Source organism: Salmo trutta, chromosome 2 (genome assembly GCF_901001165.1).
Source record: "Salmo trutta chromosome 2, fSalTru1.1, whole genome shotgun sequence".
Lineage (NCBI taxonomy): Eukaryota > Metazoa > Chordata > Actinopteri > Salmoniformes > Salmonidae > Salmo > Salmo trutta.
The window spans coordinates 49,983,038-50,010,974 of NC_042958.1; the positions used below are offsets into that span (position 1 = coordinate 49,983,038).

Sequence of the window (27,937 nt, forward strand, 5' to 3'; positions counted from 1 at the left end):
GCTTTCTGTTACTTTAACTCTGAAGCATTTATTTGGACTGCAATCTGAGGTGCAGTTAACTCTAATGAACTTATCTTCTGCAGCAGAGGTAACTGTGGGTCTTCCTTTCCTCTGGCCGTCCTCATGAGAGCCAGTTTCATCATGGTGCTTGATGGTTTTTGTGACTGCACTTGAAGAAACTTTCAAAGTTCTTAATCTTCCAGATTGACTGACCTTCATGTCTTAAAGTAATGATGGACTGTTGTTTCTCTTTTGCCATGATATGGACTTGGTCTTTTACCAAATAGGGCTATCATCTGTATGCCACCCCTACATTGTCACAACACAACTGATTGGCACAAATGCATCAAGAATGAAAGAAATTCCACAAATTAACAAGGTGCATTGAAATACATTCCAGGTGACTGTCTCATGAAGCTGGTTGAGAGAATGCCAAGTGTGCAAAGCTGTCATCAAGGCAAAGGGTGGCTACTTTGAAGGATCTAAAATATAAAATGTATTTTGATTGGTTTAATACTTTGGTAACAACATGATCCCGTATTAGTTTGTCTTCACTATTCTACAATGTAAAACCCTAACCCTAAGCCCTTGAATGAGTGTCCAAACTTTTGACTAGTTTTGTGTATCTAATATATCTCATTGCTTAAATGTATGCATAAATAATACCTTATCGATGCCCAGTCTTGGTCATGATATGGTTTCAGTTTTTTTAGGTTCTTTCAGTTTGAGTATGCAATGTGAACTCAGTGGAGCTTGGCCTACAGGTGTTTTTCGCTGCACAGATCGACCTAGACACCTACTTACCCCTCTTCTACGACCCAGCTCCAAATCGACCCCTAGACACCAACTTACCCCTCGTCTACGACCCAGCCCCAAATCTACCCCTAGACATGTGTAGATCTGAAAGGACTGGATCAGTGTAGGCAATACAGCAATACGGGCTGTAGGTGGATTGGGTTGGTGTTGAAGGTATGGGCTGTGGGTTGGTTGGGGTGGGTATACATCAGTTTTGGTGGAACAACCAAGGCTCTGGAACTTTGTCCATATTAAAATGCGTAAAGCTGAACCTTGTGTCGATTGACTTGAAATGTGAGACTTGGTGACTTGATAAATGTATATTTTTTTTAAAGATGTATAATTGTTTTTTTTTGTGCAAAAATGTATGTGAATCAGTCATAAATATGGTATTTTTAAATAAATATTTATTCCACCTAGCTATATGTATTCCAAAAATTAAAAGCATCCAATGGCCTCTGTGACACAAAATGGATGTTCTGTGCAGAATTAAGGCAGGCTGCTTGAGGCTTAGAGAAGGACATGTTGAGAACGACTATAGAATGCACTTATTAAAACGTCTTTGAATAACAATATATGGGAGAGCAACTATTTAACGCAAAACTATCTAGACCAGTATTCTGACCCTATAAATCAGAGCTATGGCCTTCACAGTACCATTGTACAGTCAAAGATGTGCCTCTTCATCTCTGATACAGTACACAGATTGGACAGAAAGTGGTTAACAGCGTTGGGCCTGTAACCAAAAGGTCACAGACTAGGTGAAAAATCTGTTGTGCCTTTGAGCAAGGCACCTAACTGCTGCTGTAAGTCGCTCTGCGTCTGCTAAATGACTAAAATATAAACCTCAGTGGCGACCCGTCATTCAGGGCAGGTGGGACAGAGAGCACGACATTTTTTGCAAAAACAATGTTGGGCTGGCTTGTTTTGAATGTTATTTTGGCATTAATACGTGTCACATCAATTTACAATGTAAAAAAATATATATCATTGAGTTAATAAAGCCGCATACAATCATGGTCTCTTTTTTTGTGTTCTTGAGTAAGGCAGCTCTAAAATGCAGGTGTTTCAGCCTAGCTCAGTGCTTTCTGTGGTGGTGGGGCAAGCCAACAGAAAATACGGAGCAGTGTGCCGTGATTGGCTCAGTGTTCTGTCACTCATGGGGACACTACGTCACCGCTAAAGTCTAAGGGTAGAGCTCAAATTCAAGCCCCTTTGGGGCTGCCATAGAGTTACATTAGAAGTTCCCATCCAAGAAGGCTCAAGGTCATTGGCCACAGATAAAATGATGTCAGATCACGTTATATCTACAGTAGCTTTGATTGGACTGATCATGTCAAAATCATACCTTTAAAATCTTAGCTAGCTGTCCATCATCAAGTCGACAAGCTACTGGCAAATCCTTTTTAATCCTTGTCATATGAAGAGAAATAATGAAAATAAATTATAGATAAAACGTATCGGTGCTCATCGGCCATTGGACATAAAAATGACACAAGTCGGAAATCACAAATTCAACAATGAGTAGTTTGGAAGGAATCAGCGGCTAACTGCAAGCATTGCAAAGCAATCATTAGCCTGCTATTCAGTGGAGTGGCTGTGTGGTCCCAAGTCTTAGATTAAGGGTCTCTTTTTCTAGTTTAAAATTATAAACATTCAACATTGGCCATGCTGTCAATGAAGCATGATTTGTGCCAGGCTCAAAACAACTTTGCTCGGAACTGCAAAATCGGACTTTAGTGAGTTCAAGACAACTGGGAACTGACATCATGATTCAACTTTTTTTTATTGAGTTCCCACTTGAAAGCACAATAAATCCAGAGAATGCCAGACTTTGATGACAAAGTTTGACGACAAAATGTTCCCACGAAGGACCGCCGCGCCACCTTCCTGTTCAAGTGAGCACAGCACAACAAGGTGAGTCCAAAAATGTATTGTATGCTGCTGCATAAATGATGTAATATGCCAGGGAGATATGTATACTGTAGCTAAGAAAGTAATACTAAGTGTATGTTGTGTAGTAAGCTGTTAGTAGCCTATGTGCCTCACCCTAATAATTTGGTCTATTTTCACCTCTTAATTTTGCCTACTGTTCTGACTTGGTGGTGCACATGTAGCCTATAACCTGTTTTTGAGAAATGTAATCATTGAATATTGTAAGAGCTTTCATTGTCTGCTTATATGCCCCCTTTATTTATCTTCCGGTTCTGACTTGGTGTTCAGGGAGAACACTGTAAGAATGGCCCATGTTCTGAATTCTGGCGCTGTACATTTCAAAAGTGCTGAACAAATAATTATATTGGCTATGTCCGTCCTAGCTCGCTCATTAATGTCTTAATCGGAATTATAGATTGCCTCTTATCTGCTTGTTGTCCCCTTATGCCATAGTTTGTACATCTCAATTGTCAGCAGAAACCACATTTGTTTTTAAGCAAGTCAGCCATTTCATCTGTTTTTTTTAAAGGCAGTAAATGAGGCTGAATTAACTGTTCGCTGACAGACAAGGCTCCTCTGATAGCCAGGTGTAGCAGTGGTAAGGTGTTGGGACTGCTGTGGGACTCTGCTATTGGGACAGCTTTATGTAGGCTCTAACAGTTTGTGGGCACCGTTTGTCACCGTTATAGTGCAATTAATGTATTGTTTAGTGTTGTTGTGGGTTTGCTGGCATGCATCCCACATTTTTTTTATTTTGCCCCACCAAAATAAAATCGCCACTGAAACCTCATGATTTATAGGTCTTGGATGAAAATTAAAGGCCATCACTGCCCAATCATCCTACAGTCAGGTCAAAAATTGTCACCCTTGATAAAAAAAATGAGCAAAAAAGACAAAAATAAATAACACAAATATTGAGCTATATTGTATGCAAAAAAAAATACAGATTTTATACTACTACAATTGCTCAGAGAAAGAGATTTTGTTTGTGCACTTTACCCAGCATCAGGACATTTTAGCCTCGGTTACCTCTGCCAGGAGGCTAAAACTTGCCCACGAGTGGATCTTCCAGCAAGGCAATAACAATATATTTGTTTCATTGTTTTTTCTGCAACATCAATTCACGTTGTAGAGGACAATTTATAATTTGATTGGTGATTGGTTACTTTAGGCCACAGCTCTTCCCCCAAAGCATGACCAACCGAGAACCTCGGCTGTGATTGGCTGAAATTACCAGTATTCGGATTCTTAATCAAAAGCATTGAGTGTTCCTTGAAATAACATTACGTACGTCGATTTGGAACGGGGAAGATTTTTGCAGAGCGGTCAAACGACGAGAAGGTGTTTTTGTAAGTGTCAACGATAACTAACTAGTTTTGATTGCTTTTAATGATCATGTTTGACATATCGAATGCTGCTAGACAATGTCACTGCGACTCCGCTTGTACCAAATGACTTGGGACCTCATTCTGAGTGAGCGAACAAGCTAGCTATCGAACGTCGGTACACTGCGTTCTTAACGGTCACTGCTCGATGTATATGCGTTTTTTTTGTTTTGACGGATGTGTAGTCCGCATTTGCCGTACATGTGTTTCGCTTTTCAACTAGTTAAAAGCTAGCTAGTTAGAGTCTGTACTTCCGTTTACCACCGCACCATAAAGCAACGCACGAGTTGAAAATATTGAACGCATGTGGTACACAGAACGCATCACAGCCTAGTGCGGCACTCCAAACGTAACGTTGCGGACTTCTCCATTGCAATCAATGACTGCCGCCTGAAAGGAAATAATTCGTTGCATCCGCATGTAACTTGAGCATATGTCTCATAGGAAATGTAAAGAATGTTAGCTTATTTTGAACGTCCTGGTTGAAAACCGGGTTCTCTACGCTAGCATCTTCGCTTGTGGTCTCCGGAGTTAATTGTTTTACACGACGCTGTACATTTGAGTACTACGGATTAATTGCTGCAGCGGTACCTAGTGGCGATGCTTTCCGTTGCCTGTACAGCGTAGTCACGCACATCTTACATAGACAAGTTACGTTTAGCTATTTTTAATTCTGAACACAATTATATTTGAACATACTCTGCCGATTGTCCGTGAGGTTGGACCCACTTCAATATTCGGGTCTCTGTGGTACTCAAGATGTTTTCTCATGACCTAAGGCACGTGCACAATTTGGATGTGCATGCATACTAATGTCTTGCAGGTGTTTTGCATGGTATTGCCCATGTCAGGTGATAGCCATTTCAACATCAGTACTGGTGCTCTAAAAAGTTTCCTGTGGATATTGTCTCAGATTTCGACCAGCTGAAGGACCAACCCCGCAGAGAGCCAGTAGAGTAAGTACAAATGTAATTTTATTCAACATTCTGGCTTGTAAGTGCTTTGTTTCAGACTATATACCAATTACCATCAGTCTGATTTTTTTTATTTTTTTTTTATTAGGCAAGCTAGCTTCCTGCATACAGCAGGGTCACTGACATTCAGCCAAATTCCAACCAATGGTCCAGCTCAGCATGAGTTTATGATCAAACTTTGTCCTTTCCACAGTTGCAAGCAGGTCTCTACGTCTCTAGATGGTGCCTCATACATTATTTTTGCTGTAAAATGAGCCACTCTCTGATAACCTCTTACCTGTCTGTCAATTCTCCTTGTTGGTGAACTCAAAAGAACCCAAATTCTAGAGGAGTGACATTGTTTGGGTTGCCAAGATGGACGTGGGGAACCTGGGGATCTCTCAGTCCCAGGTGTTTCTGAACTACAGCCCGCGGGCCATCCTGTCACAGTGAGATGACACACACGCCTCAGTCTGCATGGTGGGACCGCTACAGCTGCCTCAGGCCTGAGTGGGTCATATACACCACACTGTTGGGTTACGTATGCCCCAAAACCGACTCCAAATCCTTTCAGTTCTACAGTATAGTCTCCTCCCCAGTCCTGTCCTATTGCAGCAAACGCATTAACATTAATGGACCTGGACCAGTTATGAAGATTAGAACGATGGACATATTTTTCTGTATAGTGTTTCGGGCCCCATGTAGTCTACTTCTAAAGGCAGGAGTTGAGCTGGCCCAACTGTGGTGTTTGTTGCACAGCTAACAGCACGTCTAGGTTAGCTTCTGTCTGCAGCCACCACTCTGGGCTGAGGCAAAGGCAGTTATGCTCTCTGCCCTATGGCTGAACAGTGCTTTGTGTGTGTTCGTGCTCAGCGGCTAATCACATCAGTTACTATTGTGTGTGTTGGTTGGATCTGAAAGAATGCAGTAGTCTACATCAGGGATCAGACTAGCGGGGCGATAGCTTCACATTCCTATCTCCACGGTATAGATGTTGAGGAAAATTGTGTTATTCCCTGTTCTCTTACTTTGGAAGAACTATTTTTATTTTACAAATTTCAATGGTAAATATCATTTAGCCAACTGGCTTGTGCGCTCGCATTTTCACTGCATGGCTTCTATGGAGCTTTCAGGATGTGCAGTTTCCAACAGCGAATGTGTCATGTGGGAATGGACGCCACTGTCAGGAGGAGATTTAACACGTGCGTTTCAGGTGGAATCTGATGTTGTGCCTGTCTAGGTATTCTGAATTATGACGTGTTCGTGTTCTACTTGTCTAAGTGGTGTCTGATGTAACATGCCTTGTGTAGGTGGAGTCTCTCCCTGGGCACGCGGCGTGTGATGGAGGCAGTGAGGGAGGGGCCTAAGAGCACCCTGTGCTCTGGTAAAGTTGTGGCTCTGGCAGCGGGGCTGTCTGTAGGAGCGACGGTGGGATACATCGTCTACCGACAAATCAAAAGCACCAGCTGTGAGTCTTGCGTCTTCTTGGTACTAGATAACCTTCTCTATTACACTATGGATTATGGAAGTGATGTCTTTATTTTTTTATTTACAGCTCCGCTGGCTAACACCGAGTCCAGGATGTCAGTACCTCTGGAGGTATACAGGAACATTACCAAGTACCAAGCCTCCTTCCTGGACCTGGTCAGTGTCCTACCAGCCCACTTGACCTGGCTGTCTTACTATTTCAAATCAGTTTATTTGTCACATGCGCCGAATACAACAGGTGTAGACCTTACAGTGAAATGCTTACTTACAGGCTCTAACCAATAGTGCAAAAAAGGTATTAGGTGAACAATAGGTAGGTAAAGAAATAAAACAACAGTAAAAAGACATGCTACATACAGACACCAGTTATTCAGGCTGATTGAGGTAGTATGTACATGAATGTATAGTTAAAGTGACTATGCATGTATGATAAACAGAGTAACAGCAGCGTAAAAGGGGGGGGACACAATGCAAATAGTCAGGGTAGCCATTTGATTACCTGTTCAGGAGTCTTATGGTTTGGGGGTAAAAACTGTTGAGAAGCCTTTTTGTCCTAGACTTGGCACTCCGGTACCGCTTGCCATGCGGTAGTAGAGAGAACAGTCTATGACTGGGGTGGCTGGGGTCTTTGACAATTTTTAGGGCCTTCCTCTGACACCGCCTGGTGTAGAGGTCCTGGATGGCAGGCAGCTTTGCCCTAGTGATGTACTGGGCCGTACGCACTACCCTCTGTAGTGCCTTGCGGTCAGAGGTCGAGCAATTGCCGTACCAGGCAAATTGTTGTCAGGCTCTGTGTGATAAAGTATTCTGTAGTGCCTTGTGGAGGGTCTCTTCCAACTTGTCCCTCTTTCTCCCTGCATCCAGGTGATGCAGAAGTCCAGTGCCCGCGTGAGGGTGCTCTCTGAGTCTTCGCAGGCAGGGGAGGGGGAGCAAAGTTACCAGAATTCAGTGTGTTTCCTGCTGCAGGGCTCACCTCAGCAGGTGCTGCTGGCCAGGTGTGCCCTGGAGAACCTGGCCACAGACTGGGAGACCACCACTGACGTCATGGAGGTGCCTCAGACCGCCTTCGGACGCATCATAGGTAAAGAGGATTTTCTAGATGTCTGTAGAAAACTGCCATGTGTAGGTTAAAAGACTTATGTTCCATTTCACACCGTTTCATAGATATAAATCGTATGAATGATTGAATTATATTGCTCTGTGCTTCAGGTCGTGGAGGGGAGTCTCTGAAGCTCATTACCAGGACAACAGGAGCAAGAGTCGTATGTCCCAGGGAGAGGGGGCGGGGCCTAGAGAAGGGCAAGGTGTCTGTCACAGGGACGAGACTGGAGGTCAGACAGGCCAAGGTGAGGGCAAGAATGCCTGTCTTCGGCAGTGTTATGTACAGCTATGTACCTAACACTTAAACAATGTCATGTTAATTCTTCTCATAGGAGCTCATCCTAGAGAAGGTATTTGAGGATGAGGCTGTTAGGAGGAGGATTACCCAGTCCTCGGCCCTGCGCCAGAAACGAAGACCCTTTGAGCCCCAGGGTCAGAGGTCAGAGGTAAAGGTCCAACACGTCACTTTTCTGGACTGCAGAAGTCCTGCTATAGTAGTTATGTAGTGGCCCATACACCCTGATGCTCTAACACATTCCTTTAATGGTTAACCTGTATAGGGGTGTATTAGAGCATCTGGCTGTATGGACTCTACTCTGTCACTATAAAGTTGTCACTGAGATCAAACCTACACAGGAGCTGAAGCTGGAGGAGGCTCCACGACCTCTCTGGATGGAGGAAGGGGGGATAGTCCATGCTAATGGTGTCCAGACCGCAGTGGGAGCCCTTGCCCAGGCTAGAGGAGAGGCGGTACAGCTGGCTACAGAGGCACGAGAGGAGGATGATGATCTTCTGTCGCCTGACTCTCTATCAGATGTTTCTAAATTTGAAAGTAAGTTTTGATGTTCTGACTTTTGGGATATTTGTAGCCATTTTGAAATTGGCTGTACAATACTGAGATGAATACTGGTGCTCTCCCATTGACACTGCTATATTCCTAAATCATTGACTACGTAATGAGTTTTCCTATTCTCTGCAACACAGACTATGTAGTGGTGTGCATGTTCATATTTTCTCTCAAATATATATATCTCTCATCCAGTCCCCAGTCCAGACCTGAGCTTCCAGCCAGATGAGCACCTGGAGGTGTATGTATCAGCGTCAGAGAACCCCCACCACTTCTGGATCCAGATCCTGGGGGTCCGCTCCCTCCAGCTGGACAAACTTACTGCCGAGATGAGCCGCTTCTACAACAACGGCACCCTGCAGGTCAGTCATTGCTTGTGTTCTTTAGATACCAAACAGACAAACAGGAAGGGACTATTTTTGTCTTGTCCAATAAGACATGCACATTTGTTTCCCGTTGCGTGCCCCAATGAACACGACTGTCTAGATCCCGCCTAAAATAACCATTGAAATAGTCCTCTCTAAACACCATTCTATTCTACATTGCAGAGAAATGTTTTTACACTTTCTATAAGATTGTCTGTAGTGTTGAGTCCCTTGTGTTACTCCTCCAGGAGCAGCGAGTGGAGACCATCGTGGTGGGGGACATCGTGGCAGCTCCGTACCGGGACTATGGCACCTGGAACAGGGCGAGGGTCCTGGGGATGATTGGCTCTGGACTGGTGGACCTCTACTATGTCGACTTTGGGGACAATGGAGAACTACCCAGGGATAGTCTCCGGAGTATGAGGTGAGGGGTCAGAAAGAGCTGGACAATACAGTCCAGCACTCATTGTATTTAGGTCTTAATAAATAATAGATGAAAGCTTTCTCTAATGGCTCTTTGGCTAATGTTCTGTTTTGTCTTCTCTCATGCCCCTTCTAGAAGTGACTTTCTCAGCCTACCATTCCAGGCCATCGAGTGCAGCTTAGCTGGAGTCAACCCGGCAGGTGAGGTGTGGAGCGACCAAGCCCTGGACGACTTTGAGCGCCTGACGTATGTTGCCGAGTGGAGACCCCTGCTGGCCAAACTGTGCAGTTACACCCACTCTGAGGTCTCCTCTTGGCCAAGTGTACAGCTCTACGACAACACCGAGGGCAAGGTCAGTACTGGACTAGGATGGAAATGTCTGTCTCAACTATCACTCATTCACTCACTTTCTTTCCCTCTCAGGCTCTTAAATTCTCTCTGTCATACTTTTTTCTCCCCCTATGATTGTCAACATTTGAACTTCCTGATCTGGTGGTGTCTCTGTCAGGCTGTAGATCTAGGAGGGGAGATGGTGAGTCTGGGCCATGCTGTACCTAGCCAGGATAATGGGAACGGGAGTGGCGACAGGGACGACCCTGGAACGCTACAGAGGATGCTGGTAAGAACACCAGGCAGAGGAGAGGGACCATCAATTAGAGATGAAGATTTCAAGTACAGAACTATATGACTTCTGTGTTCTTTTTAGGATGACGTGACTGGAGCCACGTCGGAGCTAAGCCTGTCCTGCATCAGCTTATCAGGTGGGTATACACTGAGGGTTCCATTCAGTAGGTAAATCAACAAAAACATTTCAATGGATTATGTTCTACCTGAGTGAAATAACTTACTTTCATGTTCTTTTTCAATGCATTTATTCGCTTTATTGAACATGACTAGGGCTGTTGCGGTGACTGTTTATTTGGCGGTCACGAGTCATGAAGGCAGTCAAATTCCACATGTAATTAGGCTTCTCTAAGCTCTGATGCTGCTGCTGGTCATTAGCAAGTTTGGTAGGCTACTAACTGCCTGGTACGCAGCACTCTATTGTCCCTCTAATCACTGTGACATCAATGCAAATGTTGCTCAATATTTCTATAGGCTGTGCAATTGAGGAAAAAACTGAATGATGGCTGCTAATATAAAGAGGATCCCATCAGCTTTCTATAGGCCTACTATATTTATTTATCAACTTTCCTAATATTAAGCACATTGCTTCTTTACAACAGCAGTATAGCCTACCTAGCATGCATGAAAATTATCCAAAGGGAAAGCGTCCTGAGGCTACTGGATTGTGTTACAGCCTGAGCAAAAAAACAAAGCAGAGCTCATGCCTTTTCAAGTGACTTCTTTCAAATCATGATTAGTCTCATGCAGCCTTACAATGTATTAAAACACAGCCCAACATTTGTAGAAAGTTACATTAACTAAGTTTAAGCATATAGGAATACCTATTTCTTTGTTAACCGCTCAACACAGAATGTGCACTGTTTGGAGAAAATATTAATATTTTATTCAGCTTTGTTAAATTGTATTCTTCATACTATAAAATAATGCCATGGAATTCTAAACAAATCTTGTCTGGTAAATGAACTAGTGTAGCCCACAGCCATTTGGCATAGCCACATCAGGACCTAACATAAGGACAACTAAAAGTATGCTATTCTGTTCTTCTGAAATAGACATTTTCTTCATGTCATGCTTCATTAGGCATGTCTAAAATAATAATAATGGATGTATTGTGAAGGTGTAGGCTATATTACATGGATTTATTAGAATTTTTAAAATGGCTTGTAGGCTGTGTGGAAGCCAGGAGATGCTAAATGTGTATGTCAATTACCTTGAGACTGACACTTATTTGCTTGACAGTCACCGGCTGATGAAATTCCGTGACCGCCAAGGCCCTAAACACGGCCCTAGAAAATCAAACCGTTGTCCCCAGGTGTTTTCTCTATTCGCAGTGTGACCAACTCCTTTTGGCGACACATGTTTTAAGTTACAGGCCATCAGAATGAAGAGTGGGTGTTTGATGGTGTGGCCAGCTCATTCTCAGGCTCTCTGAGCCCTCTGGAGCTGCAGCGGGCTGATGTTGATGACGGCCCCTCTGGGTTTGGCTTTGGGCTGATCCACTCCACCCCGGCCCAGCGAGCCCTGGTGGACCTGGTCTCCCACATCCTGGAGTCCCCCAGCCCCTCTGAACACCCCCTCTCCCCAGACCACCAGGTCCCGGGCGAGCGCTGTAACACACTCAACCGAACCACCAACCTCTACAGCTTCTCAGTGCCCCAGCTGCAACTCACACACACACTTCCTATGTCCTCCTGTACCTCTTCATCTACTTCCTCGTTGCCTCTGGAGGTTGTGACCTCTGTGTTGGATTCGGTCACGCTGAGTGACAACGTCTTCCTGGAGGGCTCCAGTTATGACGGGGATGAGGAATGTGACGTAACCTCGTCTTCCGGAGAAGTGGAGACAACTGGGGGAAATTCAACTTGGTGGTCGACTAGAGGTGACAGTCTGGAAGAGGAAGTGGACGAGGAGCAGAACAGTGAGGGGGCCATCAGCATTGGTTCCACTCCTACCTCCTCCACACAGAGGCACGCGTGGCTGGAAGAGGGCAGGCATGGGGGTGGTGAAGATGACACTGAAAGTCCTAGTGTGGTTGTAGTTGGCAGCAGTAGTTTCAGTAGCAGTGGGAGTGATATTATCTATATGGGGTCAGTGGCGCCTGCTTGGGTGAAGGGTCAGGCTGTATCCTACCCTAATGTTGATGGTGGCAACCCACAGAGGAAGAGGAAAGCAACAAGACTACAATTCCACCTCTCTGAGGAGGCAATGGACATGAATACCCTGGAAAGCCAAGCTGGAATGAATGAGAAGACTGAGGAACAGAGAAACCGACTGGACGAACACGAGATGGAGGAAGTGAAGAGTCCACTTGGGAAGGAGGCAGGGTCTGAAAACAGGAACGAACCTTCAGCGGGATTCCTTTCACCAGAGGAGGTTGGGACGGAGAGTGGAAGATTGGGTATTGCTGAGCGGCCACCGCATCAGAGGAGTGGTCTGCAAACCTCAGAGCAATTCAACGAGGAGCCCAACTGCACTGAAGCAAATGACAGGAGAGCGAGCCCTCAGGAATTATGACCTATGAAGGAGTCTATCCCAAACAGAGGTAAAGCTGAATTTCAGAGGGACTCCACTTTTCACAACGAGGGTTGATTTGTCACATGGCTATTGTGTGTCTTTGGGCCTGCGTCACTCCTCTGAATCACCAAGGCACTTCCTGTCGTTCATCAGGGGTCGCGTGGAACACTCTGGACAATTCACTGATGTGGTGGTGAATTAAATTTGAAGCCAGAATGACGATGCTTATTTATTACTTAACCTATTGCGTGTTTTTATATTTCTGTTACAGAAGTGGCCTCAATCTCAGGAAGCGTTGATGATGTTCTAGAGGACGAGTTCGTCTGAGACCAAAGACAGACATGTCAAGTTCTGTATACCCTTCCCTGGTTTTTGTAGTGTAATGTTTTTGTTAAATATGCGCTGATGTAATTTATCTATTTATTTTAATGATGAATGGATACAAATTCAAAACGATTGACTTTTTGTTAACATGTCTTTATTAATATTGGAAGTGTGTAGTGGGATGTCTTGCACTAACTTTTTTTTTTTTTTTTTTATTTATTTTTTTCCCCCTCTCACCTTAGATTTATTTCAGCACTGACCATCCACTCTGCATCAACTCCATGTTATGAAGTGGACACCAACCCCCACGTCACCAACCCCCTCACCCTCTTCAAGAAGCCTTACTTGACTAATGCTGAATCCCAAATGGTCCATTAGCCCCATACTCCTTGGCATTTTATGTTTATTTGAAACAATTGGATGATAACAATTTTTGCAAAACCTCAGCGGGCAAGGTGAACCACTTACCATGTGGTCTGAACCTATCCGATCACTACTGATCTACTGGAATGGTTAGAGGTCGATTTGGAATGCAGCCAATTTCATTGAACTGTTGTCTTTCCCCAATACGGGTTGATTTTTGGTAATTCCCTTATGCCTTTCATGCAGTTATGCCTTGTGCTGCTATGTGTTTATTGTTTAAGTTGCTGAGGAGACGAGATGGAGAAAAAGAAGCCGAATGCCAGTATTGTTTAAGATAAAGCACTGTGATATGAGCCATTCGAGCCCTATATTAGGTGATTGTGGCTGTTAGAACAAAATCAATCTGTAAATTAAAATGTAAGCCTCTGTAATATTGTGCTTCAGTTTTATGTTGTGAGAATAAAGATATATTACACTTAAATATGTTAAATGTCAAATTATTTGCTGATTTGAATTCAAAGTATAGCTGTGCCTTGTCTTTTTGACTACGAACATTTTGGCAGGTCACTTTGATCTTTTTACTTTTACTATTGAAAATGGTGGTCACTTACTAATATGTAATGAAAGTAGGGTTGACTATGTACACTTTGTTTTGTTTCTGTGTCTTGTCGTTCAGCACTGACCAATCACAGCAGAGTGGGTTCTGATCGCGCATGCTCATTTGATACATGGTATTTTTGTTGATACTATCCTGCTTGAGTTCCTTTCGGGGCTCTGAGTTTAGCTTTTTCAAGCTATTAAACCCCCTACTTTGGGGGGTTTACTATTCTAATTGAGCCAATAAAATACTCTAACTATATGAAGGGCTGATGGAGAACACAAGGGATTTGGTGAGTTAATGTTCGGGATGTGGTCCGTCCGTATCCGATTTGTTGTGTAGCAAGCTTGCTAACTTTAGCCTTAGCTAGCGCTCCCTCTTCGTTATCGGATTGTAGTAACAGCTGATTGAATCCCCAAAATAGCAATATCCAACAGCCCTTATTTTATTGGAAAGTGAATATGTGGATACTTTATTCGGTTTTTACATGGTAAATGGCTACTCATTTAAATAATTTATTGCAAGCGGTGTCTTGTAACTGACGGTAGCTAGGTCAGCTAGCCAAGTAACTAACGCTAGAACTGGAAAAACAGGTTTGCTAGCTAAGGCCCAGCCCATGTCTCTCACATTCATTCTGCACAATCCGTTTTAACAATGTTAGCTAGCTAAGTGTTAACGATAACATTACTAGCTAGCTAGCCAGTAACGTTAGTGCGAATAAGATGGAGAAAGGATCGTTTAGCTGGAGGTGTTTCTCCAGACAGCTAAGTTAGCAAGCTAGCGTTAGCTACCAGCTACTATCATGTGCAGAGGTGGTAAATAAATGAACACTTTTAGGCGGCTTTGTGATTATATAGCAAGGAAACTGGTATTGTATTTTTTGTAAGACTCAGTTATTGCTCAGTTAAATTTTGTTATCCGATGCTAGTAACTGTATTGGTATGGATGTTTCTCATCTCATTGTCTGTAGCCATGTACATATGCCTAGCCATGGTAGTTTTATCTGCTACATATCAGTGTGGCTGTTGTATCACATTGTTTACCGTACACTGTTTCCAAGTATACCGATCTTCTATTAGGACTAATATGCCATAATAAAACATGTTATTTAAGTTGTGATTATTCACTTGTTGAAAGAAAAACAATTGTCAATAAGAAATTATATTATATCCCTCTCACTGTACAATTGGTGTCAGTAGGCGTCATGCGTTCCCTCTCTCTGCTCCTTCCAGGCTGAACGTACCCCGCGTTCGGAGCGTAAGCGCCAGGACTCGTTTGGGATGTTTGACCGGTACGACAGCTGCAGTGAGGAGAGCACCAGTAGCTCCAGCTCAGAAGACAGTGAGGACGAGGTGCCATCCATCCCCGCCAGCCTGCCCATCATCAAAAACAATGGACAGGTCTACACCTATCCCGACGGCAAGACCGGCATGGGTCAGTACAGGGAAATATTGATATAGAATCCTATGGGTCAGTCAGTGTCTCTGGGGTGATTGCACAAAACCGGTTGAGCACGTGAATTAAGTGGCTGCCTGTGATTGACATAGATCCCGGCCTGCTACTGTCATAGCTATCCTGTCATTTCATACAATATAGTTGAGAAAAATAACTGATGAAAGAAGAATACATTGCTTTGAATGAATTGGAATTTCCTGCTTTATTCTGAGTTTCCAGGAAATGTTTGTGTTTCCTTGTTTTCCAGCCACGTGTGAGATGTGTGGGATGGTCGGAGTGCGAGACGCCTTCTACTCCAAAACTAAACGCTTCTGCAGCGTCTCCTGCTCTAGAAGTTACTCCTCCAACTCTAAGAAAGCCAGCATCTTGGCTAGACTCCAGGTAACCATATAATCCCATACTATGTTCTGTATGTTATTTGTTGTAGCCAGATAGTAGAATTAGAACATCTTCTTCTTCTATTTCCATTGGAAATGCAAGAGAACATAACCAGTAAAAAGTGTGGGCATATTTTGTTATTTTGTTTCTTCAATCTAATCTCACTGTTAATGTTTTGTGCTTTTTACTGAAGGGTAAACCACCTACGAAAAAGGCCAAGGTCTTACAGAAACAGCCTCTCATGGCAAAGTTGGCAGCTTACGCCCAGTACCAAGCAAGTCAACAACAACAGAACCAGGCTAAGTCGAAAGCAGGCGAGTCCACCTGTAGTTCAGTTTGTAGAGCATTGCGCTTCAAAGCCAGGATAGTGGGTTCGATTCCCGGGACCGTCTATATGTAAAATGTATGCATGCATGACTAAGTCGCTTTGGTTAAAAGCTTCTGCTAAATGGCATATATTATATTATAGACAGAACACACAATCTCTCATATTGTTGTCATGCAGAAGAATGGCTTTGAATGGAAGATGGTTTTAGTCATAAGAACACACATTCTCTGTCCTGACCCAGTATAGTGAAGGTGATGTTGACCTTGTTCCTTCTCCCCTACAGTGGTTCCTGTTGAAGGCTTTGACTGGGGGCGGTACATCTGTAGCAATAACTTGGTTGGAGCACCAGTCAGCTGCTTCAAGCACGTACGTTTAAACAACAGCTAGGCATTCAAATTGTCCTGTATTGAAGTCTATCGCAGATACTAAGGTTATATATCTGTAAATCCACCTTGTTTTGATCAACACAATTGTACCTTGTGGGATATATTATGAACTTATGTTACATTTCATTATTTGTTGGTGTCTCAGGTCCCTATGGGTACGTGCTGGGGAGACCTAGCTGAAGGAGTGAGGGTGGAGGTGCTCAACTCCGATACTAACCTCTCTACTAAAGTCTACTGGGTAGCAGGGATCGTCAAACTGTCAGGTAAGAACACATCTAACCACTTGGGGAATTTTATCCGTGTAACCAAACAATTTTTACAATTTTAAAAGTATTTTTTATTTTGTTTGCCATAATGAGCAGACTATTCTTAATGTTTCTTAGAATAATGCACAGTAATGGGGTTGTAAAGATGTCCCGTGAAAGGCTCTTTCTGTTTGTGTTCTCTTCCCCAGGGTTCAAGGCTCTGCTGCGGTACGAGGGTTTTGACAACGACACCAGCAGGGACTTCTGGTGCAACCTCTGTGTTCCAGAGATTCACCACGTAGGGTGGTGCGCATCCAGCGGGAAACCGCTCGTACCTCCCAAATGTAAACATCACTCCATAATCATGATCATAGTAACACGCTTTCCTTTTTAACATTCCTTTTAACATGCCTTTTTTAACATTCATTTTTTAACATTCCTTTTAACATGCCTTTTAACATGCCTTGATCTTAACAGAAGATAGAAAACAGATTGAATGACTGATGATGGATTATGTTTTTGGTTTCTCTCTCAGCGATACAGCTAAAGTACTCTAACTGGAAAGCTTTCCTTGTGAAGCGTCTCACTGGAGCCAAAACACTACCACCGGACTTTGCCACCAAGGTAAGATTTCATAATTTTGAGCTGCAAGACGTAAACACTGGTAAGGACGATGGCTTAAACTCTACCTAGTTCTCTAAAAGCACCTACTCTTAGCGCTTCCTTTCATTCCCCCCTCTCTACCCAGGTCCATGAGAACATGCAGTTCCCCTTTAAGAAGCTGATGCGTGTGGAGGTGGTGGATAAGAGCCACCTGTGCCGGACACGGGTGGCTCTGGTGGAGCAGGTGATTGGGGGGCGGCTGAGGCTCGTCTACGAGGAGGGCTCTGACGACTTCTGGTGTCACATGTACTCACCGCTCATACACTCCATCGGATGGTCCCGGAGCATCGGACACCGCTTCAAACGATCTGGTCAGTCAAGTTAGTTGGTTTTGGGTAGTTCATTTGTTAGTGAGTTAGGCCTAGATAGGTAGTTAGTCCAATGTGTTTGTTTTCGGACTCTGCTGACAATGTTTGTTTCCCAGATGTGTCAAAGAAAATCGATGGTCAAATGGACGCCCCCGCCCAGCTGTTTGCCAAGGTACTGTAAATACACCACGTTTTTACAATGCCCCAAGTCTTTGTGCCTCTGTGGTTTGTATGGATATTTTCCAATGTACGTATCCAGAATGATGAATGAATCTGTGATATCTCCTCAGGTGAAAGACGTGGACCAGAGTGGTGAATGGTTCAGGGACAGGATGAAACTAGAGGCCATCGACCCTCTTAACCTCTCAGCTATAAGTGTAGCCACTGTAAGAAAGGTAACTGTCTCACTTCTCCACTTTCTGTGTAGACACTGTAATAAAGGCATGGCAACAGTTTGGGTCGTTTCCGTGGTAAAATTCAAGGGTCATAATACTCCGCTGTTGGCTCCCCTGGATTGGGGTTTCCCTCTACTTACCTTCGGTCCCCGGTCACCTGTTAAGGTTTTGAGTTGTATACATCTTAGATTGATGTTTGCTGTCTGTTTCAGGTGTTGGCAGACGGGTACCTCATGATCGGCGTCGACGGGTCGGAGGTGACGAACGGCTCAGACTGGTTCTGCTACCACTCCACCTCTCCCTCCATCTTCCCTGCCGGCTTCTGTGAAATCAACAACATCGAACTCACACACCCTAGAGGTACACTTCTTACCCCATCTTTCTTTTACAGACTGCAAGATTCCCTCACTCAGGTATTTTTTTTTCAACCGTTGTTTATTTAATTAAGGATAGTCTCATTGAGATAGTATCTCTTTGTCCCAATTGTTGAAGGTAGCTCTTGTTCCTCTTCCTCTTTGGCCTCTCTGGTCAAGGGTTGTGTGTTAACCCAGCCTTACCACTGACTCTGCCCCACAGGGTACACTAAACTGCCATTTAAATGGTTTGACTACCTCAGAGAAACAAGTTCAATAGCCGCTCCTGTGAAGCTCTTTAACAAGGTAGGACTGATTCCTGACATCGTGGCTGTGTTGTTTTGTTGGTTAGCGCAGTCCTGTAGTTCTGTCTTTCTATGATCACATGAAAATTATCCTTCAAACGACTACAAGCAGGCATTACCTACAAGGCAAATTATCTATTTTTCGCTTACATACATGTTTGATGTAAGACATTTTTCAAAAATTATGGAAAAAACACTATTGACCATGAACCTAAAATGTCTCTCGTCTTTGCCTCCGCCATCTTGTTGCCCCTGCCCAGGATGTTCCAAACCACGGGTTCCGTCAGGGTATGAAGCTGGAGGCCGTGGACCTGATGGAGCCCAGGTTGGTGTGTGTTGCCACGGTGACTCGGATCGTCCACCGCCTGTTGCGCATCCACTTTGACGGCTGGGAGGACGAGTACGACCAATGGGTGGACTGTCAGTCGTCTGACCTCTACCCCGTGGGCTGGTGTCAGCTGACCGGCTACCAGCTACAGCCCCCCGCCGCACAGAGTGAGATCAAACACCACAGTTCTACCCAAATGTAACACATTAACATGTAACACACTAACATGTAACACACTAACACACTAACATGTAACACACTAACACACTAACATGTAACACACAAACATGTAACACACTAACACACGAACATGTAACACCAACATGTAACACACTAACATGTAACACACAAACACACCAACATGTAACACACCAACATGTAACATACCAACATGTAACACACTAACATGTAACACACTAACATGTAACACACTAACACACCAACATGTAACACACCAACATGTAACACACGAACATGTAACAAACGAACATGTAACACACTAACACACCAACATGTAACACACTAACACACCAACATGTAACACACTAACACACCAACATGTAACACACTAACACACCAACATGTAACACACTAACACACCAACATGTAACACACTAACACACCAACATGTAACACACCAACATGTAACACACCAACATGTAACACACCAACATGTAACACACCAACATGTAACACACCAACACATCAACATGTAACAAACCAACATGTTACACACAAACACATCAACATGTAACAAACCAACATGTAACACACAAACATTTAACACACAAACATGTAACACACCAACGTGTAACACACTAACACACTAACATGTAACACAAACACACCAACATGTAACACACCAACTGTCATTTCAGTGGCCAGAGAAATCCCAGCAGCTGTACCTAAGCACAAGAAGAAAGCCCAACAATACAAAGGACAAAAGAAAAGTGAGTTCTCTTCTCTTTCATCATCACTTGCTTCCCTCTTTCCCTCCTTTCGTTGGTCCACACCAGTGGAGGCTGGTGGGAGGATCTATAGGAGGATGGGCTCATTGTAATAATGGCTAGAATGGATTCAGTGCAACGGAGTCAAACGTGGTTTCCGTGTGTTTGATACTGTTCCATTGATTCCATTCCAGCCATTGCAATGACTCTGTCCTCCCTAAGCGCCTCCCACCAGCCTCCACTGTTCCACACTCTAGTGGGGGGAAATCTATCTAGTTTAGAATTTCTGTTAATGTTTAGTTTTTTCTTTCTTGTCTGTTCCTTGGGATCTGATTGGTTGGCATGAGTCCCATGACAGGAAGCTGTGGTACTCTGGGTGAGGGCCAAAAAGGTGGCGAGGGTGTTGTAACTCTGGGTGTGATGGTCCAAACCATAGAGAGAAAGATAAGTCCTATTTTTAAATCTGTACCATTATGGTGTCCATGACAACATGGGCAGTGCCATTGGGGCTCTCTCCATTTTTAAAGTAGTGAATGTTCTTCTGTTGTGTTTGAAAAAGCATAAAGATAATATTGTTGATTTATCGTCCCCTGCTGTGCTGGAGTCTTCTTCTGTGTTATTCATTTGTGGCCACTAAATGGCAGTGATATAGCTTAAAGCCTAAATATTTGGCTGATCACTCCCAACCCATAGGAATCCCCACCCAGTTGACCACTTTAAAATGGTGGAAGGTCTCGATGGCAATGTCTATGCTGAAACTGGTTCTATCCATCTAGAGCCATCCGTGTACCTCTATGTTCCAAGCACAGCTTGTTTCACGTCTTAGGAAGTGGTTTAGCAGGGCTATGTGCAGACATGTGGTCACACACCAACGCTAGCTGGTTTACTTGAGTCTGGCTTACCTTGGGTGTATTGAGAACATGTTTTAGAACATTTCACAATGGATCAGAGGTCATTCTTCTGAACCGTTTGAAACATGATTGAGGTTTTTGAAATATTCTATTTCAACAGAATAAAATAACTTGAAAATGTACAGTTGAAGTCGGAAGTTTACATACACTTAGGTTGGAGTCATTAAAACTCGTTTTTCAATCACTCCACAAATTTCTTGTTAACAAACTATAGTTTTGGTAAGTCAGTTAGGATATCTACTGTGTACATGACACAAGTCATTTGTTTACAGACAGATTATTTCACTTATAATTCACTGTATCACAATTCCAGTGTGTCAGAAGTTTACATACACTAAGTTGACTGTGCCTTTAAACAGCTTGGGAAATTCCAGAAAATGATGGCATGGCTTTAGAAGCTTCTGATAGGCTAATTGACATAATTTGAGTCAATTGGAGGTGTACCTGTGGATGTATTTCAAGGCCTACCTTCAAACTCAGTGCCTCTTTGCTTGACATCATGGGAAAATCAAAAGAAATCAGCCAAGACCTCAGAAAATAAATGGTAGACCTCCACAAGTCTGGTTCATCCTTGGGAGCAATTTCCAAACGCCTGAAGGTACCACGTTCATCTATACGAACAATAGTACGCAAGTATAAACACCATGATACCACGCAGCCGTCATACCGCTCAGGAAGGAGACACGTTCTGTCTCCTAGAGATTAATGTACTTTGGTTCGAAAAGTGCAAATCAATCCCAGAACAACAGCAACGGACCTTGTGAAGATGCTGGAGGAAACGGGTACAAAAGTATCTATATCCACAGTAAAACGAGTCCTATATCGACACAACCTGAAAAGCCGCTCAGCAAGGAAGAAGCCACTGCTCCAAAACCACTATTAAAAAAAGCCAGACTACGGTTTGCAACTGCACATGGGGACAAAGATCGTACTTTTTGGATAAATGTTCTCTGGTCTGATGAAACAAAAATAGAACTGTTTGGCCATAATGACCATTGTTATGTTTGAAGGAAAAAGGGAGAGGCTTGCAAGCCGAAGAACACCATCCCAACTGTGAAGCACGGGGGTGGCAGCATCATGTTGTGGGGGTGCTTTGCTGCAGGAGGGACTGGTGCACTTCACAAAATAGATGGCATCATGAGGCAGGATAAATATATGAATATATTGAAGCAACATCGCAAGACATCAATTAGGAAGTTAAAGCTTGATTGCAAATGGGCCTTCCAAATGGACATTGACCCCAAGCATACTTCCAAAGTTGTGACAAAATTGCTTAAGGACAACAAAGTCAAGGTATTGGAGTGGCCATCACAAAGCCCTGACCTCAATCCTATAGAATATTTGTGGGCAAAACTGAAAAAGCGTGTGCGAGCAAGAAGGCCAACAAACCTGACTCAGTTAGTTACACCAGCTCTGTCAGGAGGAATGGGCCACAATTCACCCAATTTATTGTGGGAAGCTTGTGGAAGGCTACCCGAAACGTTAGACCCAAGTTAAACAATTTAAAGGCAATGCTACCAAATACTAATTGAGTGTATGTTAACATCTGACCCACTGGGAATGTGATGAAAGAAATAAAAGCTGAAATAAATCATTCTCTACTATTATTCTGACATTTCACATTCTTAAAATAAAGTGGTGATCCTAACTGACCTAACACAGGGAATTCTTAACAGGATTAAATGTCAGGAATTGTGAAAAACTGAGTTTAAATGTATTTGGCTATGGTGTATGTAAACTTCCCACTTCAACTGTATATGCTTTATAATTCATTAAATCATGTGATTATCTAGGTCATTTACCTTTATATACACACACAATAGGATCTATAATTAATGAATTAATAAGTTAGTATTTATTTTATTATTCAAAATACATATAAAGTAACCCTATGCAACCGAACATTCAAATGTACACTGTTGGGAACGGTAGCACCCTTAGTAGCTTACCTGAGTCTAACTTGGTGTCTAGAGCGGAAGGTTCCGGTTGGTCGTCGGCTCTTCAGTCAGGCAGGCAGGAGGAGGAGCCTATCAGGGGAGGACGAAGAGCAGAGTCCGCCCCCTTACTCCAGCCAGGGCCCCACTCTGGCCCCCCGGTCCCGCACCCACCACCACTACCACCACCACCATCACACCCACAAACCAGGTAACACTACCAATAAATAACCTCTGAGACCTCCACACAGACAGAGGGACTAACAGGGCTCAGTCCTCAGCCACTGTAGGTGCTGACCCTGCTGGGCGATCGCTGTGTGTTGGATACACCTGCATGAAAGCAAGTTCTATTCACCTGTTTCTGTGTCATGTTATTGAAGTTTAAGTACTAATGTGAGAAATGGCAATTTCTCCTCTCACCTCATGATGCATAGTAGGTGAGCAGGATGTCTGCAGGAAGGAGGAAAAGTGGTGATATACTGTAGAAGTCTGGTTTCATTACAGGAACTACAGGCTCAGATGGAGAGCTAGGTATTAACAAGGATAGCTGTTCCTGTGCTGAAAAACGTTTTGTGACTAAAAATGGTTGTTTACCCCCTAAGATAAAAAAAATAAAATGTAATGGTTGTTTAGCTATTTTGTTCTGTCTTGGTGTTAAACATTTATCTGTCTTGGTATGCTGGACAGGGTTTCGACAATTTCTTTCAAAATTATGTAACCCTCTATTTTGCTAACTCCCTCTCTCTCTCCCTCACCCTAGAGTCTCTATTACGTCTTAAGGAGGAACAGGCTGAAGTGGATGAGTTCACCTTCTCCCAGGGCGTCTCAGACCAGGAGAGCAACGGCTCTGGCAGCTACTACATCAAACAGGAGCCCTGTTGACAGGGGGGGACAGGGGATCGGATGCTAAGCCTGGAAGGGTAGGGGGAGCCGGACAATAGAAACCCCTGAAATCCAACATCCAGAGAGACACTGCCTACAACCCCCAACTAGGACAAGACACATCCCTAAACCAAGACAAGAGCAACAGGGCAGGGAGCATGGAGAGCTCTAAAAAACCTCATCCAGAAAATATGGCCTCTAACACTGCAATTAGGGGAGAATACTGCTGGGGGACTTGGTACCCCAAAAACACTAAGTGACTACATGCCCTGAAACCCAAACCCTTACTCCACAAAATCAAGACAGGGAGCTACTTAGGTCTCCCCAAAACCATCCAGGGGAGAAGAACACTTCTGAGAAGCTACAACATCAAACCCTGGAGCCCTGATGGACAGTCACTCATTCAGTGAGACCGACATACCATATAAACAACGGGTAACTGGACACTTCCTAAAGCCACTGGCCCAGAAGAGGGCTATGCTACCTGGACAACCTGATCAGAATCCCACATCCCTGAATGATTGGATACGACCATGGCGTTCTGTCTTCCTCCATAAATGCATCTAGGCAGGGGGCCTTGGAGCTCTGGATGCCCACAACCGAAGCCTGTTCTCTGGGTACTTTGTGTCTCCCACCACCCTGCCGTAGGCCAGGCAGGACCTCTGACACAACTCGGGGACACACACACAGACACCTGCACTAACTGTGACAGATATATAGGTCTTGGTTTATTTCTTTCAGGTAAGAGAGCTAAGGAAGGAGGGATTGAATTTCACTTGGTCTTGGGAGGGATTTTATTTCACTTGGTCTTGAAAGCGAGGAAAGGAGGGAGGGAGGGAAAGAGCTGTATAAAACAGGAATTGTTTTCCCAACAGTTTTGCCAGGTGGACTTGCTTTGATTTGCTAATAGTACTTGAAGTTTTGGTAGAGTTTCTGTTTTTTTTAGTTTTTGTACTTTTAAATTGGAGGGTTGTTATTTTGTCTTAAATGCTGATTTGTTATCAACAGCTCTTTGGGGGAGTGGTGTGGATATTATAATAAGGATACATATTCATAGACGAGACCTATTCAATATAAGGATTGTGATTTGGCCTGAGTGGGTTTTGAAACCTTGTGAAAGGACTGAATCTCTTAACCTATTGGGGCACAAACCCCATCTAGTCTAACTGACATACTACTTAGTATTGGCTATGCATACTATGTAGTATGCTAGTGTGTGTATTGGGATACACTAGATAAACACGGTCACAGATTGCACTACAGGAACAAACAGCCAGTCTCTTTGGCTTGTTGAAACCATCCTTACCTCTAGCATGTCAGCAGCTTTAGAATAGAAAGACCAGACTTATCTAGTGTTTGCATCTGTTTTTTTACTAGGGAGACAACTCCAGAAACAAAGCTAAACCACATTAGATACTCGTTATTACACTCAACCATAATGTCTTATTCCTTGTCATAACCTATTTTCTTCTAAGAAAACAAGTGCAAACTCTTCATAAATCTGTCTCTTAAAAGAGAGAGAATTTCTATCAATCGAGCAAAGTTTAATCCTAAAATGATGTCAATCAGAAATAAAACAATGTAGGCTACATGTCAAGAATGACATCAAGGTTTGCAAAACCGTTTGGTTAGGGATCCCCCCTCTTGTTTATGGGTAATTCTTTATTTCAGAGCCAAATGGGTGTGTACTGGTTAAGTATTCAACTGAGCCACTGGATGACAACTTTGTCGGTGTTAATGTCTCCATTTATTAAACATTGCTTTGTTGATAGCCTTTGTAAGTGTACGTTCACAAAACCAATGGGATCTGATTGGAGTAGGCTATAGCAGGAGAAAACCTTTCCCATTGGCTTCTTTATTCACCAATTAGACCGCATACATTTTTGCTAGATTCCTGATTGGTTGGAGATCCTCCCGAATTCCTGGATCTGCTTGTGCATTGCAGCTGGTAGTGAGTGGTGACAATTTATATCTAGACTTCCTCTCTTCCCTCGCAGTGATATGTTATATTGTTGTACTACCTCCTGATGAGCTTGGCAGTCAAATAGAGACAGGGTTGGGGGTCATAGTGACATCATAACCTGTCTCTAATCCTAGATGCAGGTTTGGGCAACTTGATATACCATATGCAAATAAAAATAATGATATCCTCATATGTTTGACTAGACACCGAACACAGATATTTGTAACAGCACATTTTGAGGTAGTCCTCGAAATGGAATAATATGCAATAATGTTTTCTGTATTTTGCTATGTCAGATCGCTGAATTACAACACCCTGAAGTGATATTAAGGTACATGCAATATATTTTACTTGCTTCAATTGACCTACATTCTATTGCATAACTATGGCAACTATGTGAACTATGGTCTATAAACATAATATAATAGATGTCATTTGAACCCACTATGTATAAATAGAATAGTACAGAAAAGTTGATCTAGCTCAGTTATTGTTGCAGTGGATGGGAAATTACCTAGAATCTCTCTTTCTATACCAGTAAGGTTGACAATTAACTTCTCAGGAAATGTTTGCATTTTTCTCTACGGTGTTTTCTTGGCTGCAAGGGTCAAGCAAAGTGCATTACAGTCAAAATTAAACAGAATGACATTGCATAAAGTTATTCAAAGGAAAGTCTTAATGGAATAACTTGCTCACAAATTAATGTTTCTTCTTGTCCATGTCTGAATGTTGATTTCTCCCGTTTTTGATATGGTTTCTTGTATTCAATAATTATTGTTCTGTTGATTTGGTGAGGTATTTTACATAAACCCTTCATGTTCTAAGGATTAACAATGCATTGAGAACCCCTTGATCAGTGTTCAGTTTGACGCCATGCTTTGTGTAGTTAGGTTTTACCCTCAATTATTGTTTCCATGTGTAGTTCCTTTTCCAAAGGATGTACGATCAATAGTTTCTACCGTTTCCTCTCTGGATTTTAGATTGTATATAACCTTAATTAATATTAACAATTCAATGTCCAGCAGAATAATTAAATGTAGTGTGTCACTATCCTCTTATGTGGAAAAGGTTTGGAGTTCAGGATTTGGTTTTTGTTAACCTCAAGAAATCAGATCTGGCACAGACTATGACTAACTAGATGAGAATAAAGAAAGCGTTAAAGGATTGTGGTAATCTTAACCAATTAACTGATCAAATTACGTATCTTAGAAAAACAAAAAGACACAACTGTTTATAGACTAACTTTGCTGCTACCTTCCAAATAACCCAAATAATTCCTAATGCACAATCACATTTTGGAGAGAGGTTTCTTTTTCAGTGATACTATGACTCTTTATTCTTAGAAATATCCCAATGTCACCGAGATGCCCAATCCAAAATCAACACCTCTGAATCCCCCCTTAGAGACCTGAAAGAACAGGATGCCATTATAGGCTCATACCTATTTGTTCAGATGTACAAGGGGCGATTCAGGAAGTGTGTAGAGGGAGGGGCTGATTTGGGACCGGATCAATCGAGTTAGTGCATGTAAAATTGTAAGGTCTTTCTGTGGACCAACACTGAGCTTGTTTTGCTGTTATGGTCTTTGGTAGTGCTACCGCTCACTCTAAATCGACCCCTAGCCACTAACCCTACGTATCCTATAGATCCGAAAGGATTGGATGGGTATGAGAAAGATGGTACTAGCTCCATTTTGCCCTTTTGATAGGCTTAGTGGCATTTTGAGGCATATTGCTTACACCTATCCAAACCTTTCGTATCTTAAATGTCTAGTGGAAGTAGGGGGCGGTGAGTCAATCTAGAATGAGGTGTCTGTTTGTTCTTTGAATACTAACACGGGTCTCTTTTTGTATGTGACAACCCCTCTATATTCAACCGTTATATATCATGGTGCTACATATATATTTGATAAAGTGATTATTAGTTATTTTATTGGGGAAATAATTCTCATTAACTGTAATTATGAATGGAGAGGCTTAAGTTATGTTTTGGTGTTTTATTTTGGATACAAATAACAATGATTTGTTAAAAAAAATGTATAATATTGAAATTATTAACACTGACCCTTGTGGTAGAAATTTGGTTGCAATGTGGTTTGTACATCTCTATCTAGATACATGAGGTTTCTGTTCTTTCTTCTGGTTATTTTGTGCTGTGATTGAGGTTTGATAGACAATACCTTGAATTTGTAAATAAACCAAATGTTTGGGGACATAATATTGGTTGTATTATTTTTGTCTTTTGTTTCCAAGTATTGCAAACTGTTTCAGCATGGCTGTGAAAAGGTATCTGTTAACAATTTTTGTAAGAAACACATTTTTTTACGCTGATTAAAATGATACTTATAAATTACCATATTTGTCAATGCTGATTATTTTTTTAATTTATTTTTTTCTCTGTCTTTGTAGTTCTATAGGTTACTTCACCTCTATGCTGT

The 27,937-nt window shown here is 42.7% G+C and overlaps 2 protein-coding genes across 9 annotated transcripts; both read left to right on the forward strand.

Moving 5' to 3' along the window:
* Nucleotides 1–3,968: 3,968 nt before the first annotated feature.
* On the forward strand, nucleotides 3,969–13,602 carry tdrkh (tudor and KH domain containing). Of its 3 annotated transcripts, none has more exons than XR_003868286.1 (16): nucleotides 3,969–4,079; nucleotides 4,939–5,071; nucleotides 6,379–6,536; nucleotides 6,624–6,712; nucleotides 7,421–7,637; nucleotides 7,766–7,902; nucleotides 7,990–8,103; nucleotides 8,294–8,489; nucleotides 8,700–8,866; nucleotides 9,118–9,293; nucleotides 9,429–9,645; nucleotides 9,802–9,912; nucleotides 10,000–10,054; nucleotides 11,287–12,462; nucleotides 12,706–12,782; nucleotides 13,001–13,602. XR_003868286.1 is itself a non-coding variant. In XM_029704021.1 (14 exons), exons 1-13 carry the CDS (start codon nucleotides 5,444–5,446, stop codon nucleotides 12,759–12,761), a joined length of 1,767 nt encoding a protein of 588 aa, XP_029559881.1. In that variant the 5' UTR covers nucleotides 5,125–5,443; the 3' UTR covers nucleotides 12,762–12,782; nucleotides 13,001–13,602. The 3 variants fall into 3 exon arrangements, 1 of the variants encoding a protein (XP_029559881.1); XR_003868284.1 differs by having other exon boundaries at nucleotides 5,029–5,071; XM_029704021.1 differs by lacking the exons at nucleotides 3,969–4,079; nucleotides 4,939–5,071; nucleotides 11,287–12,462 and adding an exon at nucleotides 5,125–5,517.
* A 229-nt stretch (nucleotides 13,603–13,831) lies between these two features.
* mbtd1 (mbt domain containing 1) lies at nucleotides 13,832–27,853 on the forward strand. 6 transcript variants are annotated; one of them, XM_029704032.1, is made up of 17 exons: nucleotides 13,833–14,011; nucleotides 14,952–15,153; nucleotides 15,422–15,555; nucleotides 15,746–15,866; nucleotides 16,164–16,246; nucleotides 16,412–16,529; nucleotides 16,721–16,855; nucleotides 17,047–17,135; nucleotides 17,260–17,485; nucleotides 17,599–17,654; nucleotides 17,773–17,877; nucleotides 18,090–18,237; nucleotides 18,454–18,536; nucleotides 18,796–19,030; nucleotides 19,742–19,813; nucleotides 22,693–22,866; nucleotides 23,416–27,853. In XM_029704032.1, the coding sequence occupies exons 1-17, from the start codon at nucleotides 13,991–13,993 to the stop codon at nucleotides 23,535–23,537; spliced, it is 2,124 nt and encodes a 707-aa protein (XP_029559892.1). In that variant the 5' UTR covers nucleotides 13,833–13,990; the 3' UTR covers nucleotides 23,538–27,853. The 6 variants fall into 6 exon arrangements, with proteins under 6 accessions (XP_029559914.1, XP_029559902.1, XP_029559907.1 ...); XM_029704054.1 differs by lacking the exons at nucleotides 22,693–22,866; nucleotides 23,416–27,853 and adding an exon at nucleotides 20,111–20,839 and having other exon boundaries at nucleotides 13,832–14,011; XM_029704042.1 differs by lacking the exons at nucleotides 22,693–22,866; nucleotides 23,416–27,853 and adding an exon at nucleotides 20,151–20,839 and having other exon boundaries at nucleotides 13,832–14,011.
* Nucleotides 27,854–27,937: the final 84 nt, after the last annotated feature.